This window comes from Garra rufa, chromosome 6 (genome assembly GCF_049309525.1).
Source record: "Garra rufa chromosome 6, GarRuf1.0, whole genome shotgun sequence".
Classification (NCBI taxonomy): domain Eukaryota; kingdom Metazoa; phylum Chordata; class Actinopteri; order Cypriniformes; family Cyprinidae; genus Garra; species Garra rufa.
Genome location: NC_133366.1, coordinates 19,948,262 through 19,970,822, shown reverse-complemented (window position 1 = coordinate 19,970,822; position 22,561 = coordinate 19,948,262). Strand labels below are relative to the sequence as shown.

Below are 22,561 nucleotides of genomic sequence, written 5' to 3'. Positions count from 1 at the left end.
AAACACAATAGACGCTAAAGAGAGTGTAGATTAGCCCCCGCTGGGATGTGCATGCAAAACATTAAAAAATGTAAACTGGCATAGCACACAGCCACATCACTCTTACATAGTTTGAAAGAGATTGAAATGAAAATAAACGAGTGTACGTTGTGAGCAAATTTGTAGAGATCTGCCAGAAGAAGCAATCATTATTATGAACAGATGATTTGTACGGAGACATCTGATGACCAAACTACATCGAAATTCGCGCATGGAAAAATAAAGTGAGCCGTTTTTAGCAAACCGTACCTTTAGCCGAAAGCGAAACCGTACTCAGACCACCCCCCGAGATGGTCTCGGTACAGTTCGCTTTTGAGGGGTCTGAGATCGTTTGGAGTGTTCACATACGGGCCAAAAATCACGCGAACCACACTCAGACCCCTGAAAAGCGCCAAGTCTGAAAACACCCTAAAATCCCCCACAAAAACTTACATCGTGTTGTAACACTATTTTCATGTAATAGTCAAGTTGACACGCTTTTCTTGACCAAAATGCCATATTCTCACTCCAGGTTAAGCTGCTGTCAAAGGACTATGGCAAACATCTTCTTGAAGTGGAGGACATGCTCCAGAAACAGAGTTTACAGGAGGCTGACATCTCTATACAGGCGGACAGAGTTCAAACCCTCAACACTGCAGCTCTCAAATTCACCACTATTGAAGGTGAGTGTGCCTTAAAACAGAAACATGATGAATATTGATTCAGAGACACTGATGTGATGGCAGATTGTGATATATAGGTTACTGGAGGTGTTTCTTTCACTGAGATGTCCAGAGACCTCTGCAGGGAAGAGTGTGTAAAATAATATAACATGAGGAACTTGCAAAATGCGCCACAAGAGGGCTGGAACTAGTTTGCTCTCTATTCAGTGTACACTACTACTTCTTGTTGGTTCATTGTTGGTTCAGCTTTAGCAAGGTATTTTTTTTATTTTCTAACTTAACTTTTAAGCTTCCGTTTAAAAAGAGATTTTCTGTCTTTGCAACAAAAAAAAAAAAAATATAAAATATATATATATATATATATATATATATATATTTATTAAAGATATATAACAAAAAAATATATCAGTATATTAACATTTAAAGATTACATAAATTATTAACTAATATTAAAATTAAAATAACTGTTTTCTTTTTATTATATTAAAAAATGTACATTTTTCTGTGATCAAACCTAAATTTTCAACTTCACCACTCCAGTCTTCAGTGGCACATGTTCCTTTAGAAATCATTCTAATATGCTGCTCAAAAATAATTTCTTATTATTATCAATGTTGGAAACAGTTGTGCTACTTCATATTTTTGTGGAAACAGTGATATGTTTTTATTTTCAGGATTCTTTGATGATTTGAATGTTTAAAAGCACAGCATCCATATGTGACCCTGGACCACAAAACCAGTCATAATGGTACATTTTTTAAATTGAGATAAATCATCTGAAAGCTGAATAAATATGCTTTTAATTGATGGTTTGTTAGGATAGGTCAATATTTGCAGAGATACAACTATTTGAAAATCTGAAATCTGAGGGTGCAAAAAATGCAATGCAATGCAATGGATATTAATCATCAAAAATTAGGTTTTGATATATTTACAGTAGGGTGTTTACAAAATAGCTTCATGGAACATGATCTTTACTTAATATTCAGAATTTATAAATAATCAATAATTTTGACCCATACACTGTATTAATAGGCTATTCCTACAAATACACCCATGCTACTTAAGACTGGTTTTGTGGTCCGGAGTCACATATATAGGGTTCGACCGGGCTAAATGCGCCCCAGGGTAAAAGGCACCTTTGATATTATTTTCCTCTAAACCACTAGATTGTCGTAACACTTTCCAAAACATCCGCTTTTTAAGATACACGTGCAATTTTGGCTGATGCTTGATGATTCTGTGCTTACTTGATCTAATATTTAATGTTTTTAAAAATGTTGTTATTTAAGTAGCAAATGAGAATCGCTTAAATTCTTGAATATATCTTGAGACAAAGGTCTTCTTAATGATTTTCAGTTTTGTTTAAGATAATTAAAGCAACAGATTTTAAATAATGAAAAATGTGTAAAAGTATGGTATTTGGGGTAAAAAGCACCCCTGCTGTTGGGGCTAAAAGGCACAATGATTATGATAATTAATAGAAGGCTGACTTTTCTATTTGTTAACATGACATTGTTAGATTCAGATGGTAAATATCATATATGTGACCCTGGACCACAAAACCAGTCATAAGGTTAAATTTGACAAAACAGAGATTTATACATCATATGAAAGCTCAATAAATAAGCTTTCTATTGGTGTATGGTTTGTTAGGATATGACAATATTTGGCTGAGATACATCTATTTGAAATCAGAAATCTGAGGATGCAAAAAAATCAAAAATACTGAGAAAATCACCTTTAAAGTTGTCCAAATTAAGTTCTTAACAATGCATATTGCTAATCAAAAATTACATTTTGATATGTTTGCAGAAAGGAATTTTACAAAAAATCTTCATGGAACATGAACTTTACTTAATTTCTTAATGATTTTTGGCATAAAAGAAAAATAAAAAATTTTGACCCATGCAATGTATTTTTGGCTATTGCTACAAATATACCCCAGCGACTTAAGACTGGTTTTGTGGTCCAGGGTCACATATTATGTTGGGTGTCAATATAAGAGATAATTACCATGTTTAGAAAGAAACCATCATATTTACATGCTATTAATCATATAATATAATAAAATATAATTTGTTGTTACTACTGTAAATCTATATTAAATTACTATGATTTTGTTTCTGTATTTTAAATATGTTTTATTTTAACATATTTTAATGACAGTATATTTGTTGAACAAAATTAATTCTTTTATATATCAAAATAAGCTTTGCTAAAGTGATTGTTTTGAACAGGTATTAAAACATTATTTTTGCTAAAGTATTTGTATCAATACCGTGTGTTGTGTGAAAATTAAAAGTGTGAAAAGATAAATTTTCAATACAAACATATATATATTTTTCTGCACTCATGCACTTTGGTCACAGTGAAAAGCACATTTTTCTTTGTGTGTGCCTTTAGCCCCATTGTACCCGATAGTAGAAAAAGAAAATTTGCAACAAGCTGTATAAACACTCTGAATGAATGATGCAACACATACTGACTAATTTGCCGTTTTCATCACTTATTGTTGGTGCTTGCAAGACTATCACAAGTCATTTTTGCTAATCCGATAAAACCTCATCTTTGTTAGCCAGCGAAATAACCTTATCTTGGTGACAAATCATTGAATCTGCTTTTCTTCTTGTCTTTGTTTCTCACTCAGGTTACCAGCCATGTGACCCTCAGGTAATTTGTAACCGGGTCAACCACGTCAACACCTGCCTAGAGGAATTAAAGCAGCTGGCTGGAAAACGGCGCTTGGAGCTGGAGGATTCACGCGAGCTATGGGCCTTCTTCCAGGAGGTAGAGGAATCTGAGAATTGGATCCGAGAGAAGACATCCATCCTGGCCACGCAGACCTGTGGAAAAGACCTGAGCAGCGTTCTGCGACTGCTGCAGAAGCACAAAACTTTGGCAGGAGAGCTGTTGGCACGACGTGCGCTACTACAACAGACCATGAAGATGGGCAAGCAGATCCTCACCCAGAAGAGCTTCGGTACGGCAGGAATACAAGAGCGACTGATGGAGGTCAAGGCGGAGTGGAAGAGACTGGAGGACCATGCCACACAGAGGCTGTGTAACCTACAGGAGGCGCTGGAGTTTTTCCAGTTCAGCACAGAGACGGACGATCTACTAGCTTGGCTACAGGACGCTTACCGACTCGTTTCTAGCGAGGACTTCGGACATGATGAGTACTCTACGCAGTCTCTCCTTAAAAAGCACAGAGGTGTCCGAGAGAGTATCGATAAACATCGTGTACAGGTGGTGGGCCTTCGGAAACACATAGTTTCGTTGCCGTTGCATTATCGGGATCTGGATGAGGTGCGAGCGCGCATGGCTGAGACGGAGCAGCTCTACGCAGAGGTGGCGGAAGTTGCCGTTTTGCGGCAGCAGTGGCTGCATGACGCGCTGGCTGTGTATCGCATGTTTAGTGAGGTGAACGCCTGTGAGTTGTGGATCGATGAGAAAGAGCAGTGGTTGAACAAGATGGAGGTTCCTGAGAGACTAGAGGACGTGGAGGTGATCGCACACAGGTAGGAGCGTTCGCCAGGTATTGCCTGCTTTGACCCTAGGGCTGATGCGTTTCGTCGATTCTAATCGACTATTCGATTTTTAAAAATCCTTGATTTCATTTCGCCTGCGTCGAGTAACCGGCCAAAATGAACAGAAGTGCCGCATTTCACGGACGCGGATCCATGAAACGCATTATTAGGCTGTTTTCCAAGGCTGCATTATATATTAAACCCATTTAAAAATAATTGTTAAGCATACTTGAGAATTCACAAATGCTACGATTCAGGTATGTATATATATATATATATATGAGATGCAGGTTTAATATATTTGCATCAGTTATTTACATGATTAGTTACATGATGTGTTGATTAATTAATCAAATTATTCGCAAATTAAATTTGGCTATGAAATTACCCACAAAAGATTATTTAAAGGCATTATTGTGTTAAATGAGAAAGTGTCAAGTAGACGTTACAAATTGTAGCTTTAGAGATAAATAATTTATTTGATTCCACATTTATTACACAAAAAAATGCTACAACAGCCTAACTATATAGAACATAAAAGAAGATCATTTGAGAAACATCTCTGTATTTTTTGTTCATACAATAAAAGTCCAAAACAGCTTAGTAAACCAACTTTTTCAGGGTTTTTTCAATGAAATGATACTCTAAATAAGAAACTAAAACTTGATTCGTTCAAACTGCTGATTCATTCAGGAATGAAGTAAGCGGCTCAGTTTATTATTATATTGCTGGCTTAACATTAAAAATCACACACATAATTAAAGAGGCAACAGCAATAATCAAAAGATGAACATTTATTATTAAGCAAGAACACCCATGAACAAAAATATGACAAATTAAATTTATTTGGATAAATACAGCATAGTTTACAATATTACATACATTTAAACTCGTTTGACAAACATTTTAGAAATAAAAAATTTAACAAAAAATTAAAAGTAGCATTTTTTAAAATTTAGTGTATTCAACGGTTCTCTGTGATCACTTTTCACAGAAGTAGTGCTAATTCTTGTGCCTGGGGGAGCTGTGAACCTCAGACACAGTGTTGTTTTTGACAACCATCTTAGATTTAGTCTTAGTCTTAGTCTTTTGGACTAAAATGGTTATTAGTTTTAGTCAAAATTTAGTCACTTCTATATGTGATAGTTTTAGTCCAATTTTAGTCGACGAAAAGTCAAGAAGGTTTTAGTCTAGTTTTAGTCGACGAAAAGTCAAAAAGGTTTTAGTCTAGTTTTAGTCAAAAAAGGGGGGAAAAGTAGACTTTTAACAAATTAATGTAGGTCAGTAAGTATTTTGCTGTTGGGTAGTGTCACTTATAAGTTCTGAAAATAGCAGATCTATAGTTCAACACAATGTGAGCTTCCGGATCGACTATTTTTTACCAATAATTACAATAATGAAGGAATGTTTTAAAACATAAAAGACAAACAAGGATGGAATGCTAAAACGGCTTGCCATACTAGTATAGCAAAGAGCATTTAATGCTAAAACGGCTTGCCATAGCAGCAGGTACTTTTTTCGGTTTTGATTGGCATGCACAATAAGCAGAAATGTCATGCATTTTAAACGTCTGACGGACCACCCACTAACATTTTCGTCTATTCTCGTCTCGTCAACGAAAAATCACACACGTCTCGTCATGTTTTAGTCATCAACGAGCCATTTTTATCTCGTCATCGTCTCGTTTTCGTCATGGAAAAAAGTGGCATCAACGAAATGATTTCGTCATCGTCATCGTTGACGAAAACAACACTGCTCAGACAGCCTCACATTTCACTTGTAGCTGAAAGATGCCGTGACTGACTCCATATCCTGCCCATAAACAAACAATACTGAGATTAGAGAACATATTTTAACTTCAAATTAAATTGAATTCAGTATTATAACAGATTAAAATCAGTTTATGTTATTCAAGGCTAAAGGCGTTTCCATCATACAAAACGAACGACCGCTGCTGACGCAGCTGACTGACATCTCGTCCTTGTAAAATAATATAATTTACAACACAGTAAAGACTTTATAAATGAAATAAAATGTATAGAAACCTTTATTTCACTGAAGAAGTGCACCAAATCGGTGGCAGTGTGAACCGCTCTCTCTTGTACAGGAAGCAAAAAGCCTGCTCTCTGACTGTAACTCAGCAGCTGGGTTGTTTTGTCTGAGACAGGCTAAACCAAGCGGTTGAGTAGAAAAAAATTACTTCCCATTAAAAATGTCCCAGCAGCTTAGTACTGAAACACTACCCAGCATCTAGGTAAAAATATAAAAAACAACCCAATAAAATGACACAGCAGGCTCAACTCAGCATTTGGATAAAAAAAAATAACCCAGCATTTTTTAGTGTGTACTTTTTTGCAAATATGTAGGTAGAAGCATGTTTTTCCAATGTTGTATTTTGCAGTTACCCACAGATGAAGTTGTATTTTCATGACTTCAAAAGAGTAATTTTGGGCTAAATTGGATATTGATTGATTTTTCAATGATTTTCTTCATATTTGTAAATTAAATTTTCTGCATTTTAGGTTTGAGAGCTTGGACCAGGAGATGAACAGCCTGATGGGAAGGATACTAGATGTTAATCAGATCGTCCAGCAGCTTTTAGACAGCGGTCACCCCAGTTCCACCGAAGTCAGGGGCTGTCAAGATCACTTAAACAGCAGGTAACTACACATCATATATACAGTTTGTGTGACTTCCCAGAATATTTAATGGCAAATACCATAGAGTGCAACAGGAAGTCCCTCAATTGTCCTCAGTGTGAAAAGATGGATCTTAAAATCTTACAGTCATTGTTGGAAAGGGTTCAAATACACAAAAAAGCTGAAAAACCAAAGAATTTGAAGGACCTGAAGGATTTTTCTGAAGAACAGCCGACACTGTTTAGGACAAACAAGGGATTCATGAACAACTATCACTAAACAAAAAGAACAAAAACACAGATGTGGATCATTCAGGGAACAACACAAGATTAAGAATCAAGTGTATGTAAACTTTTGAACTTTGAGTCATTTTTTATAAATTCAACTATTATTTTCTCTTGTGGACTATATATCTTTTATGTGAAATATCTTATTCAGGTCAGTAGTAAATAAAAAAATAACATGCATTTTGTATGATCCCTCTTTTTTGGTAAAATAAGTAACATTTTGCAGAGTGTATGTAAACTGTATTAATGTCTTATTCTGCATGACCATATTTTTGGTCCCTTAACCCTACCATAGCCTAAACTTAATAACTACCTTACTAACTAATAATAAGCAGCTAATTGAGAATTTGAGGCAAAAGTTGTAGTTAATAGTTTAATAATGAGAATTGGTCCTCAAAACCAAAGTGTGACCATTAATTCATTATTAAAACTTATCATTTTCTGTTCGAACAGTTCATCCTCTTATGTGTTTTTGTTTTCAGTTGATCCCATTTGTTTTCATTTTGAAATGGTTTCATTCAGAAAGCCCTGCACATTCCTGATGCCGCTGTTGTTTGTCACTTTTAACACACGGCTCTACATGGGTGTCTTTAGAAAACGGGCTGCTGCTTTCACAAGCTTTCACTGAAACTGGCAAGCTGTGACGTATGTGTGAAAAACTCCAGTGATCCGTTTTAGACCGACCTTGGCATAAATAGCCTCTCTCAGCGTGCTGCCATCTGCTGTGGCTGCCACATACAGAGCGCGCCTGACCCGGCTCAAAACAGAGCACTATGGGCCGAACCCACACACATTCACAGCTATTGTGTTCTTCAATATTTAATGCCTCAGTGTATTTAAAAGAATGTTTCATTAAAGCGTGCCCTGTAGTTACTCTGTTTGATTTGTGATATTGTGTCTCAAAGCTTGAGCTGTGGCCCGCCGATGCGCCCCTGGACTCTCGTTTGTGTGGGTGGGTCCTTGATGTGTGTGTCCATGAATTGACAATGATTCAGACTGAGTCATGTTTTCTGGAACCAAATCATTTTTATTGTCCGTCATCCAAGCCTTACTCTAGATCGCCAAGTAGAATGAAACAAAATGATATGAATATGAACTAAACAATTGGATGCTTGACCAATTTTGTGATCAAGTTATTCTTAATTAACATTTAAATGCATATAAATATATATGCTAATTGTTTTGTACATATGCTGTATCCATATGCACATATTGCCGTCATATCTCTTATCTGCCAATATCTTTCTAATTTGGTGGTATATTGGATATTTTTAAAATGTATTTTTAAAACCTAAGACCTTTTTAAGAGTGTGAGTTGTGCACACTTAATAATACCATAATCTAAAAATACAATCTGATTGGTTTATAGGAATGTTCTTTCAGAACCAGCAAAAATGTTGCTCAAGAAACAATTGCTGCTCGGTAAAATCATCTTAAGACTTCAGATCAGTGGTTCTTAAGCAAACTTAATAAACCTCATGAAGACTTAAAATGGTTTAATATAAGCTAATACAGTTAAAAAAAATCAAATATTTCTGTTTTTTATTCTGTTCTATTTTTTATTTCAATTCACCCCCTCAACTGCTATTTTTTTATTTAAGGATTCCCATGGTTTTAACTATAATTTTGACTATAATTATTAATTTAAAGAACCTATAAGTGCATATAGATTAAGTTTTGAACACAACTAGCACTAGAGGGTCTTCAAATAATGTTTAGGACAGTAAATGGCCTATAGTTAGGGTTAATTTCAAGTAATGATTTTTATTTTATTTTTTTTGTAGCTTTGGCTTTAGTTGATTGTAATAACCGTGCTGCAAACAAGATGAGTCATCAGTATTTTTGGACCATTTTCCCAGAGAGAAGTTATACATTTTACATGTACTTATATATGAGAAAAAGCTAATGTTGCCAACTTTTAGGAGAGCATTAGATGACCTCAAAGCGAATAGCCATACCAACTTCATAAGGAATATTTTAAATGGAATGGATAGTGATGTAACACTATTATCAATATCGATATTATGGTGGTCACATGACGATATGAAACAATAGGTCTTCCGTGCAAAAGACTTCTTTTTCTAACATAAAAGGTCAATAAAGTAGTGTTTTGGGCCATTATGCTTTGGCACAGTATCTGTCAAATGAACTAAAACTGAAAGCACAATATGGCTTAATCCCTTCATCAAGTCTGTTTTCGCACACTTCATTCAGGCATTAAGCTCGTGATCCGGTGTTTTACATGCCTCAGAACGGCTCAGTTCACAGTAAATGAATACAGTGAACTCATTTATTGCATGTACTGTGAGTTTAGCGGGTGTTTGGGAACACAACAGCCACCAGTTATGCTGATGATTACAGCATGTCACAATCTGGCTGGGTGAGGAGTGGAGATGGAGGAGGAGAACTGGATTAAATGAAATATAAAGTTTATTAAACAAAAATACTGAAATTACAAACAAATCAAAACCAGGAGCAAGCAGGAAGTGATCAGACACAGACTCTAATACACAGAAACAGGGGCGTGGTAACTAACGAGATAACAAGATGACGAGGGGGAAATACAAATATGGGCAAGACAAAACCAACTAAGACTAAATCAAAAGGGGGAGACAAGGACTAAACCATAAGGACTAGAAACAGAGGGGGAAAAACACTGGGAAAACAGAACAGAAACAGACTAAAACCTGACACAGCATTTCAGTAGATTTGTATTAATTTTGTAAGCCTGGTTTCTCTGAAGCTGGAGATTTCCATCTTATATTCTAGTTTGTTTGGCTTTCTAAAACACCAGTGTGAATGTCATTTAGACTGAGACAGTGTATCACAAATAAAAAGAGGGTTGAGTCCCCTTTAAAGGTCAGGTACAAGTCAATTCACAGATTTTTTTTCTGACGTAAAGAAGTTCACTTCCAGAACAAAAATTCACAAATAATGTACTCACTCCCTTGTCATCTAAGATGTTCATGTCTTTCTTTTTTCAGTCGTTAAGAAATTATGTTTTTGGAGAAAATCATTTCAGGATTTCCCTCCATATAATGGACTTCTATGGTGCCCCAAGTTTAAACTTCCAAAATGCAGCTTAACCCTTACGTGGTCCTCGGGGTATTTCTGGACCCCGAATGACATTTGCTCAAATTTAAACAAAAATGTTCCCCTTGTCCAAATGGTATGAGACTTTGTACGGTGGTCAACACTATCTTGATCTACAAATAAATAAAAAAAAGTGGAATGATATCTTGATGTTATGTTAGTGTGAAAAAAAACCCTCAGGTTCGTGGTCTCTGGAGATCCCAGGCAACAAAATGCAATTTTGTAACAAAATAATAGTTAAAAAAAGGAAACAAATGTTATTTTCCTGTTTATTAATGTTTTTACTCCTCATGTGTGCAGTTTTTGGAGGATTTAGGACATTTTTTAAATATATATAAATTAATAAATACATGTTTTTTATAGGTTTTTATACAAAAACAGCTTTTTTTGTAAAATTCACTTTATAAAAAACCCACATGTCTAACTTTCATTCATGGGGATAACATGGATAATTTCACATGGTTTGGTGTAAGATTTTTGCCCATCTTTTGAAAAATCCAGTTTTAAAAGTAAAAAAAAAAATACTTTTACCAGTAGGTGGCTGCAGAGCTCCACTATTTGCTATTTGCTATTTGATCACCTGAAAGATATTTTTTTATATCTTTTTTTATAAAGTTTTTTATATCTACATATTATGAAACACACAGGACTACATTTGGAGACCATAAAACGTCTCTTATAATTTGTCAAATAAAAAAAAATAAAAAAACATTTGCTGTTTTTGCATTCTTATGTTCATGCTACTGCTACTCAATATGTAATAGAACTGGGTTTGTTTCAGTACAAAAAAATGCTAAACTTTGACAAAAAGTATTTTTTATTGTCATAATTGTGATTTCGTAATACGTAGACATGAACTCAACTGGAAAAACTTGTAAAAGTTACTTTTTTTACTTTTAAAACTGCATTTTCCAAAAAATGGGCAAAAATCTTACACTGAACCATATCAAATTTTCCATGTTATCCCCATTACTGAAAGTTTAAAATGTGGGTATTTTATCAAGTGAATTTTGCATAAAAAGCTGTTTTTGCATATAAACCTATTAAAAATATATATTTATTTAATAATTTATATATATTAAAAAAATAGCATAAATCCTACGAAAACTGCACAAATGTGGAGTAAAAACATTAATAAACAGGAAAACAATTTTTTTTTTTTTGTTACAAAATTTAAGTTTTGTTGCCTGAGTGTGAGTGTGATTCCAAAACGAAGACCGCATAAGGGTTAAATGTGGCTTCAAACGATCCCAAATGCGGTTGTAAACAATCCCAAACAAGGAAGAAGTGCCTTATATAGTGAAACGAGTGTTTTGTTTTTTTTATAAATTTTTTGACATGCCCTAACAGAGCAAGACGAGATGAGTGTTTATGGTTAAAAAGTATATAAATTGTGATAAAAATAAATAAATACACGATCATTTCGCCAGATAAGACCCTTCTTCTTCGGCTGGGATCGTTTAGAGTCCTTTGAAGCTCCACTATATTGAGAGAAATCCTGAAATGTTTTTCTCAAAAAACATAATTTCTTTACGACTGAAAAAAGAAAAATCTTGGATGACAAGGGAGTGAGAACATTATCTGTGAATTTTTTGTTCTGGAAGTGAACTTCTCCTTTAAGTCAGAAAAAAAGTCAGTGAATTGACTTGTACCTGAACTTTAAAGGGGACTCAACCCTTTTTTTATTTGTGATACACTGCCTCAGTCTAAATGACATTCACACTGGTGTTTTGGAAAGCCAAACAAACTAGAAAAGTTCAAATCTACTGAAATGCTGTAATCATCAGCATAACTGGTGGCTGTTGTGTTTCCAAACACTCGCTAAACTCACAGTACATGCAATAAATGAGTTGCACTGTATTCATTTACTGTGAACTGAGCCGTTCCAACTCTGGCACCATAGAAGTCCACTATATGGAGAAAAATCCCGAAATGTTTTCCTCAGAAACATAATTTCTTTATAAGTAAAGAAAGAACGACATGATCTTGGATGACAACAGGGTGAGTACATTCTGTGAATCTGTAAATTTTTGTTCTGGAAGTGAACAAATTTCATTTGCCTCTTTTTTTTTTTTTTTTTTAAATATCGCAATAATATCGTATTGTGGACATCATCTCGTGACATTATCGTATTGTGGGATTTTAGATATTTTTAGGATTAGTATTACATCCCTAGGAATGGACTTGCTTTAGCAAAGATGCAGGTGTTTAAGGAGGAAATGCAAAGATGTCTGAAATCAAAAGTATCAACTATCAAGAAAAGGCTAAATTGCTATCTTTTTGCATGTCACAGGTGGAACCGCATTGTGGAGCTGGTCGAGCAGAGGAAAGATCACCTGGACTCGATCCTACGAATCCAGAACTACTTACTGGAATGCACAGAAATCAAGTCTCAGATTCAGGACAAGCGGAAAGCCATAGATGCCACGCAGTATGTGGGCAGCGACCTGGGCAGCGTGCTGGCGCTACAGCGCCGTCTCTCCACCATGGAGGGAGCTCTGACGGTTCTCGAACCCAAGCTCCTTCACCTTCAGGAGGAAGCAGAGGAGCTCGCCACCTCCCATCCAGGCAAGGCAGTGGATATCCTAGTTCCCTTTGAGGGCATAAGCGTGGAGTGGGAAGAGCTTAAGCGTACATTGCAAGGCTGTGAGGACTCTTTAACCGTCGCTGGCCGCTTGCAACAGTTCATCCAAGACTTGGATTCATTCCTCACCTGGTTGGTGCAGACCCAGACAGCTGCTGCTTCAGATGAGCTTCCCAATGCTTTAGAGGATGCAGAACGACTGATAAACCAACACGCTGCACTTAAAGAGGAGATTGGAAGGTATGAAGAGGACTACGAGCGTCTCCAGGCTGTTAATGAGCTTTTGGAGACAGAGGAAGCACCCTTGCCTCATGGAGCTCTGCAGCAGTGGCTGCACAAGCTGGATGTGGGCTGGAACAAACTGCTGGAGATGTGGGAGAGCAGGAGGGAGGTGCTGGTGCAAGCTCACATCTTCCATCTCTTCCTGAGGGACGTCAAGCAGGCCGAGGCTTTTCTCAATAACCAGGTGAAGCCCCTCACACCTCTTTATGTCAGTTGTACAGTTTACATTTGAAAGATATTTCTGAAAGCTTTTGTTTACGCAATTTGTTTTCTCTGTCATAGCTGAGGAGCTAAAAGAGGTCTCATTTATGATTTATATCTTGAATGTAGTTATATTTAGAAGGTTAGTTCATCCCCAAAAGGGTTTTGTCATCATTTACTCAACTAAGGGTTTTTAAAAATATACAGTATGTCACAAAAGTAAGTACACCCCTCACATTTCAGCAACCATTTAAGTATATCTTCTCAAGGGACAATACTATAGAAATCAAACTTGGATATGCTTTAGAGTAGTGTCGCTTGTATAGCAGGATAGCTTTACTGTCCTCTGAAAATAACTCAACATACAGCCATTATTGTCAAAATAGCTGGCAACAAAAGTGAGTACACTGTAAGTGATAACAGCAGTATGTTGTTTAACCATGCACATGTCCTATTCATCATGTTTATGTTTTGTCTGCTTGACAGGACCATTCAAAGTTGTGTATCTTGTATTAGAGAAGTTCAAATTAGGTGTTATAAGTACAATTCTCTCATACTGACCACTAGATTGTTCAACATGGCATCTCATGGCAAAGAACTCTCTGAGGATTTGAGAATTAGAATTGTTGCTCTCCACAAAGATGGCCAAGGCTATTAGAGGTTCAGTAACACCCTGAAACCGAGGGTCATACAGAGGTTTTCCGGATGGGTTCCATCAACAAAGTTGAGCCCTCATTCTGTGCGTCAAGTGCAGAACCTGGCTTCAAAAAACAGATGCATGAGTGCAGCCAGTATTGCTTTAACGGTTGCAGAAGTAGAAGGTCAGCTTGTCAGTGCTCAGACCATACGATGCACACTGCAACAAGTCATTTGCATTGGCGTCGTCCCAGAAGGAAGCCTTTTCTGAAGCTGGCTCACAATGAAGCCTGCAAACAGTTTGCTGAAGACAACCTGTCCAAGAGCATGAATTACTGGAACCACGTCCTGTGGTCTGGTGAGACTATAAGATCAACTTGTTTGGCTCAGATGGTGTCCAGTATGTTTGGTGATGCTCTGGTGAGGAGTACCAAGAAAATTGTGTCTTGCCTACAGTCAAGCATGGTGGTGGTAGCATCATGGTCTAATTTTCAGAGGACAGTAAATCAATACTGCTATACAAGCTGCACATTGACTACTCTAAAATATATCCAAGTTTAATTTCTATAGTATTGTCCCTTGAGAAGATATAATAAAATAGTTGCTGAAATGTGAGGGGTGTACTCACTTTTGTGATATACTTTATTTATTTTTTGTGTTTCACTGAAGAAATAAAGGTTTGGAATGGCATGAGGCTGAGAAAAAGATGACAGAATGTTCATTATGGGTGAACTATTCCTGTAATAACACTACCAGTTAAAGGTCTTTGAATAATTACATTTTTGATAACACTTTTTTTATTTAAAAGCAATACCATAAAACCAGCAATATTGTAAAATATTATTACAATTTAAAATAACTATTGTCTATTTGAATACATTGTAAAATGTAATTTATTCCTGCGATCAAAGCTGAATTTTCAGCACCATTACGGCAGTCTTCAGTGTCACATGATCCTTCAGAAATCATTCTAATATGCTATTTGTTGCTCAACAAACATGTATTAATATTATTATAAACATTAAAACCCATTGTGCTGCTTAAAGGTTTTGTGGAAAAAAAGAAAAAAAAGGGTTAAATTGAACTATTGTACTTTTTTTATAATTGCAATGGTATTTCACAATATGACTGTTTTACTGTATTTTTGATCACATAAATGCAACCATGGTGCTCATGAGAGACTTAAAATAAAATAACGTAATCTAATGTTTTATATTAAACAAAATGCCTGAAAACAGGACCGAAAAGAGGTCTAAAATAGTTAAAAATACAGTTACATTTAACGTGTACTTAAATTTAATTCCCAGCTTTGACTTCAATGTTTCTTGTGGCATGAAGAATTTAATTTAAATTTTAAAAGAATTAATAGAGGTAATTTGGTCTTTAAAATTATTTTTGCTCACACTTTATATTAGGTGGCCTTAACTATTATGTACTTACATTAAAAAATAAGTACAATGTACTTAATGTGGTCATATTGCATTGCAAAACACTTTTGCTTCTATTAACTTGGGATATGGGTAAGGTTAGGGACAGGTTTGGTGGTATGGGTAGGTTTAAGGGTGGGTTAGGGTGTAAGGGATGGGTCAACAATGGTAATTACAGAAATTAATTACAAATGTAATTACATATATGTTTTTAAGAAAAGATAAGTACAATGTAAAACATGTATGTACACAATAAGTACATTGTACCAAATGATTAATTTAAATGTAAGTACATAGTAGTTAAGGCCACCTAATGTAAAGTGGGACCTAATTTTTTTTAAATAATTTTTTAATGCAAGCATATTGAAATCTCAGTAACACTTTAGGTGTAATTTTTTAACATTAGTTAATATATTAAGTAACATGAACAAACAACGAACAGCACATTTATTATACAAATTTTTAATCTTTGTAAATGTTAGTTAATAAAAATACAGTTGTGTTTGTTCATGTTCACAGTGCATTAACTAATGTCAATAAACAAAACTTGATTTTAATAATGCATTAGTAAATGCTGAAATTAACTAAGGTTAATGAATGTTGCAGTTCATTCTTAGTTCATGTTAACTTATGAATCTTACTGTAAATAGTTACCAATCTATGAACAGCTTGAGTCATTGTTGAGATCTCTTCTGAAGCTAGGGTGAAATGGCATGAATTATCAAAAAAAGCAATACTCCTGTGTGCATTCAGTCCAAACCGGTTCACCCTCAGAAATGAGAAGAAAGGTAAATGCAAATGAGAAAAAAGTGGTGTGTTCAATTTGCAAAAAGTCTCCATTTTCTCTCCTTTGGATGTCATTCCTGTCTAGAAAAAACAATTGAGATATTTAAGACACTTTATGTTTGACTGTTCTATTCTATGGGTTAGAGTTAGCAGACAATTAGGAGACAAGAACTGATCTGACTGATCTTTTTCAGGTCACATCTGTAAATGTCAGGAGCATCGGGGCAGTTTAAGGTCATTGCTCAGTTCGTATTCAGAGACATTTGCTGCTTTTATGTTGGGTCATCACTTCATGAGAATATCTTAAATGCAGTTTAAATGTCAGAGGACATGCATTTCCTCAACCCCGTCTGGCTGTATGTTAGAAGCTGTGTCTTTTCTAGTTTGCTAAAAGCCCATTTGCCTCCTGTTGCCTGCGGGTTCAGAATAAGAATCCGCACTGTCATCGAAGGTGAACAGTTTTTGAACTAAACAAACACGGCAGTGGCATTCATTAGCCACTTATGCTTAAGGTTGTTTGAGGTTCAACATTTTACTGCAAGGACAGCTGAACGGTTGACAATTATGATTTTAAGACTGTTATGAGTATTGTTTTTGCTTTCATCATTTAATATTTTTTTTGCAAGAAAAATGTTTTTTAGTCTGTAGAACTGATCAAGTTATAAACATTTTGTGAAATCATCAGAAGAATATGTGAGCATTGATATTGTTAGTGTTTATTGTTGCAGTACCACCAACGGCTTGCCATTTCCCCTGGTTATGGATTTGCTTTTAGTGTAATTGATCTGGAAACATATTAGATGCTTTCTGTATGCAGTGTTTCACCCTGTCTTTCTCTCTTCTCCTCAGGAGTCAGCGCTGGCCCATGTGGAGCTCCCCACCACAGTAGAGACTGTCGAAGCTGCCATCAAAAAGCACAAGGACTTTACCACCACCATGGAGCTCAACCTGCACCGCATTAAAGCTGTCATAGAGGCAGGAGAGAGCCTCATCAGTCAGAACAACATCTATTCAGAGCGCATTAGGGAGAGAGTGGATCTGCTCGCTAACAGGTCAGAACCAAAACACATAATAATATTTATGCTGCATAGAGCTGGTTGGTATGGAAGCCAGTTTTCACCACTAAATAAAAAATAAAAAAGGATAATTGAGACTCTTTAGCTTACAATTCTAACTTTTTCCTTATAATTATAATATGAAATCTCATTTGTGAGTTACGAAGTCAGAATTGCATGATTTGAACTCGCAATTCTGAGAAATAAAGCCACAGTTGTGAGATAAAAACTCACACTTCTAAAAATGTCACAATTGTGAGATATAAACTCAAAATTTTACATTTCTAACTCGCAGTTGTGGGTTACAAAGTCAGTATTGTGAGATACAAATATGCAATTCTGAGAAAACAACTTTATACTGTATGAAGTCAAAATTGCAAGATAAGTCTGAACTGTGAGATAAAGTCACAATTACCTTTTCAAACGGCCTTCCATGGGTTAATTCTCAGAAAACATTTGTTAAATCATTTGTGCCTGAAACTTTCAGAATTTATATAATTTTTTTTAATGTTATTGCTTTTAATTAGAAATTCATATTTTTCCATGTTTGATCAAGTCAATTCTGAAATAGAAAGTAGGGCTGGGCGATTTGGCCTAAAATCAAAATCTCGATTAATTGAACATTTTAACCCGATTACGATTAATGAACGATTATTTTATTCATTAATAAAATTATATTTAATTATATTTCAATAATATTTATTTTTTTGCCCTCGTAGTTCACTGACAAGTTTTGTACAGTAAATATGCTCACATATTACAACAAGTGAGAGATTTTTGAATGAAGGGTGCACACACTATCTACTATCTATGATTATTTATTGAACATCAGTGTTGAACAACTGAAATGAAAGCACACATTGCTTAAAACGAAAAGTTACATTTTTCTTAAATTAGTGAAAATAAATAACTTGCACTTTTGGAAACAAAATAAATTATTTATAAAATAATAATAAATATTAAAAGTAGAAAATAAGCAGTATCTCTTCTAAATAAAATTACTCTTGTATATCCTGTAAATACTTTTTACTGTATAAATACTGCTTAAGCTCTCCATCGACATGTCGGCGGAATAACATAAAGGAGCGGGGTCACCTGACTCCACACGCGGTAGTGTTTTTAAAGGGAAAGTAATTGAAATAATTGACCTGGAAAAATTTGATCGATTATAGGTTCTGAATGTCGATTTCGATTACTTTTCGATTAATCGCCCAGCCCTAATAGAAAGTCACAATTGTGAGTTACAAAGTCAGTATTGTGAGATACAAATATGCAATTCTGAGAAAAAGTCACAATTGTGAGATACAAACTTGCAATTCTGAAATGTGCACTTGTAATGTACTTCAAATCTATCAAGTAAGTTTGTAATGAACTGTACTTAAAGGATTAGTTCACTTTCATAACAACAATTTACAGATAATGTACTCACCCCCTTGTCATCCAAGATGTTCATGTCTTTCTTTCTTCAGTCAGAAAAGAAATTATGTTTTATTGAGGAAAACATTTCAGGATTTCTCTCCATATAATGGATATGTATGGCACCCCCAAGTTTGAACTTCCAAAATGCAGTTTAAATGCAGCTTCAAAGGGCTCTAAACGATCCCAGTCGAGGAGGAAGGGTCTTATCTATCTTTATTTTCTAAACAAATTGACAATTTATATACTTTTTAACCTCAAATCCTTGTCTTGTCTCATCACTGCAATGCGCATGTGTAGTCAATATAATCCGGGTCAGTGCAGTTAGGGTATGTCGAAACATTCCCATCTTGTTTATGTCTTCAACGTCAAAATCGTCCTACAATGCTGTTTTTACCTTTTTTTTGTAAAGGCCGTTTGAGCTTCTTTGTATGTTCACTTTGTAAACACTGGGTCAGTACTTTTGCAGCAATGTAAGGCGATTTTGAAGTTAGGGAAGAAAATGAGATGGGAGTTTTTCGACATACCCTTACTGTATTTACCCGAATCACACAGACTGCTCTTGCGCTAAGCAGAGACGAGACAAGACGAGCGTTTGAGGTTAAAAAGTATATAACTTGTCAATTTGTTTTGAAAATAACTGATCGTTTCACCAGACCCTTCTTCCTCGGCTGGGATCATTTAGAGCCATTTGAAGCTGCGTTTAAACTGCATTTTGGAAGTTCAAACTTGGGGGTGCCATACATATAAATTATATGGAGAGAAATCCTGAAATGTTTTCCTCAAAAAAACAATGTCTTTACGACTGAGGAAAGAAAGACATGAACATCTTGGATGACAAGGTGGTGAGTTCATTATCTGTTAATTGTTGTTATGAAAGTGAACTAATCCTTTAAGCCACTTAAGAAAAAAAACTTACTATAAGAGAAAATTACTATAGAGAGTTATTTACTACAAATGCTTGTCAGTACACTAACCACATGTGACCCTGGACCACAAAACCAGTCTTGCATAACACAGGTATATTTGTAACAGTAGCCAACAATACATTTTTTGGTTTCTCAAAATGATCAATTTTTCTTTTATGCCAAAAATCATTAGGTTATTAAGTAAAGATCATGTTCCATGAAGATATTTTATAGATGTCATACCGTGAATATATCAAAACTTAATTTTTGATTAGTAATATGCATTTCTAAGAACTTTGGACAAGGTGATACCTCAAAATATTTAGATTTTTTGCACCCTCAGATTTCAGATTTTCAAATAGTTGTGTCTAAGCCAAACATTGTCCTATCCTAACAAACCATACATCAATGAAAAGCTTATTTATTCAACTATAAATCTCAATTTTAAAAAAAATACCCTTATGACTGTTTTTGTGGTCCTGGGTCAAGTAATTATGAAATTATATGTAAAGATTTTCCACTTGAGGAAAGCACTCAAAAGTTCAACTAATTGCATGTAATATAAATGCAGTGCGCTTGAATTTCTTTTGCCTAAGAGGTTGTAAATCCGAAAATACAAATTGCAACCTTGCAAATTAACAACAAATTACATTTAAATTTCAATATAAGCTTATTTTGGAAAAAGCTGTGAACTTTTCAATATAAAAAATGCCTAGGTTTCTTAAAAATAACCTAGCTGTTTGATAAACTGTATTTAATTCTTCGAGTAGCATTGGTAATGAAACCGTGCTGCACTTTCATTGTAAAAGCAGTGCTGTTGTCCTACCACCTGACATCTGTATCTTTCCATTTCACTGTGGCAGAACGTGCAGCTGCTCCTATAGACACACCGAATTTAAAATGTTTTTCCATAGAGGCATAACAAAGAGACTCGCTGAGAATCCACGGTCACTGATCTGAATGCAGTCTCAGTGAGGAGCGTGAAATCGGATTTCGAAGAGCATTTGTGTATGGAATCTATTGTGGCCCAGTCTACCTTCTGCTTTAAAAGACGACTCCACTATGAAACAGTTGCATATAGCTAATAAGAGTTTATTACTGTTTAATCACAAATCATTTCTGATTGTTTATGTATTTATGTGCTTCTCACAGAGGGAACCAGAACCGTCAACACGCTCAGCAGTGGCTGCACAAACTCAATGACCAGTGGGAGCTCCAGAGGTTTCTACAAGACTGCCATGAGGTAGGATGAGTGCCAGCTGAGCACAAACAATAAAAACTGTGTCATGCTTTGTCTTTGTTTTTGTATGACGCTTGTGTAAGAGATGGTTTTTGAACCTAAAGGTCTTTGCCTCTCTGTAAGTAAATCTGTGCATTAGTTAAGACTGGACAGCAGGCAGGTTTTTGAAGTCAATTTATCAGGATTTAGCATTGTTTCTCCTGTTCTTGGTAACTAGTATTATACAAAGCATTTCGTTCACATGCAGTAACATATAAAACAAATTAAAGATTTGTGTCCTAATCAGCTGAGATGTAATAAAGTCATATGTTTTGCTATCTACTCAAGCTACACTCTTAAAAATAAAGGTGCTTTACGATGCCATAGAAGAACCTTTTTTGTCTAAATGGTTCCATAAAGAACCTTTAACATCTGAAGAACCTTTCTGTTTCACAAAAGGTTCTTCAGATTATAAAAATGGTTCTTTAAACAACCTTTGACTAAATAGTTCTTTGTGGAACCAAAAATGGTTCTTCTATGGCATCGCTGTGAAGAACCTTTTGAAGCACCTTTGTTTTTAAGAGTGTAGTTGAGCTGCAGGACATTTTAATGGTCACTGAAAGCTCTTTGGTCCAAAACTTTGCTCCATTTGACTGTGCATTATTGAACAATCAAAGATATGTTTGATTGACTGTGATTGACACAGCATTTACATTTGACTGTGGAAAACTGTTGCAGGAAATTTTGCTGATCCTTGTGAAAAAGAAGTGCAATTTATTGTATTGAATGTGCACTGATAATCTTAAAAGTATATATTTTAAATAAATCTAAGGTCACTTTCATGACTATGTTTACTTACTTAAGTGCACTTTTAATAAGTGCACTTTGTAGTAATGTTAAATTAAAAGCTTTACTTTAAAGTACAATTTAAATCATTATGTTTCAATCATCTTTTTAATGCTTCAAAGAAGTACACTTATTTTACTAAAGCACATGTAAAGATTATTTTAAACGGTAGTGTGTTATTTGATTTGATAGAGTTAACGTTAATATTTTAAATGTGCTGTATTACAATTTTATCATTACAAAAGTTTAAAAAACAAAAGTTTTTGAACAGTAAGATTTTAATGTTCTTAAAGACGTCTCTTCTGCTCACCAAGCCTGCATTTATTTGATCCATTTGGAACATTTTGTATTTTTCTATTTAAAATAACTGCTTTATATTTGAATATATTTGAATATTATAATTTAATTTAATAAAATAGAATTTAATATTATAGTCCTGTGATTTCAAAGCTGAATTTTAAGTATCATTACTCCAGTCACATGATCCTTTAGAAATCATTTTTATTTGCTGCTCAAAAAGCATTATTGAAAACAGCTGAGTAGAATGTTTCATGTTTTTTTTTTATAAATAGAAAGTTATAAATGATTTAAAGCATCCTTGCTAAAAAAAAAAAATCTATGATTTCTTTTCCCCCAAAAAAGAAAATATATATATACTGACTACAATCTTTTGAATGGTACAGTGTAGAATGTTACAAAAGCTTTTTATTTCAGATAAATGCTGATCTTTGGATCTTTCTATTCATCAAAGAATCCTGAAAAAAGGACTCAGCTGTTTTAAATATTGATAATAATTATAATAAATGTTTCTTGAACATTCATTTAGAATATTAGAATGATTCCTGAAGGATTTCTGAAGGATACTCCAGTCACATGAAGACTGGAGTAACGATGTTGAAAATTCAGCTTTGAAATCACAGAAATAAAAATATATATTCAAGTAGGAATTTT

General features: G+C 34.8%; 1 protein-coding gene across 1 annotated transcript in view; it reads left to right on the top strand.

Annotated features, from left to right (window-relative positions):
• The window catches only part of LOC141336876 (spectrin beta chain, non-erythrocytic 1-like), a 40,528-nt gene extending 19,731 nt beyond the window's left edge, over positions 1-20,797 (top strand). Inside the window, exons 12-17 of the mRNA XM_073842597.1 lie at positions 551-707; positions 3,352-4,222; positions 6,754-6,891; positions 12,544-13,300; positions 17,016-17,218; positions 20,698-20,797. Coding sequence (XP_073698698.1) covers positions 551-707; positions 3,352-4,222; positions 6,754-6,891; positions 12,544-13,300; positions 17,016-17,218; positions 20,698-20,797 — 2,226 coding nt within the window. The remainder of the gene's footprint in view (positions 1-550; positions 708-3,351; positions 4,223-6,753; positions 6,892-12,543; positions 13,301-17,015; positions 17,219-20,697) is intronic.
• Positions 20,798-22,561: the final 1,764 nt, after the last annotated feature.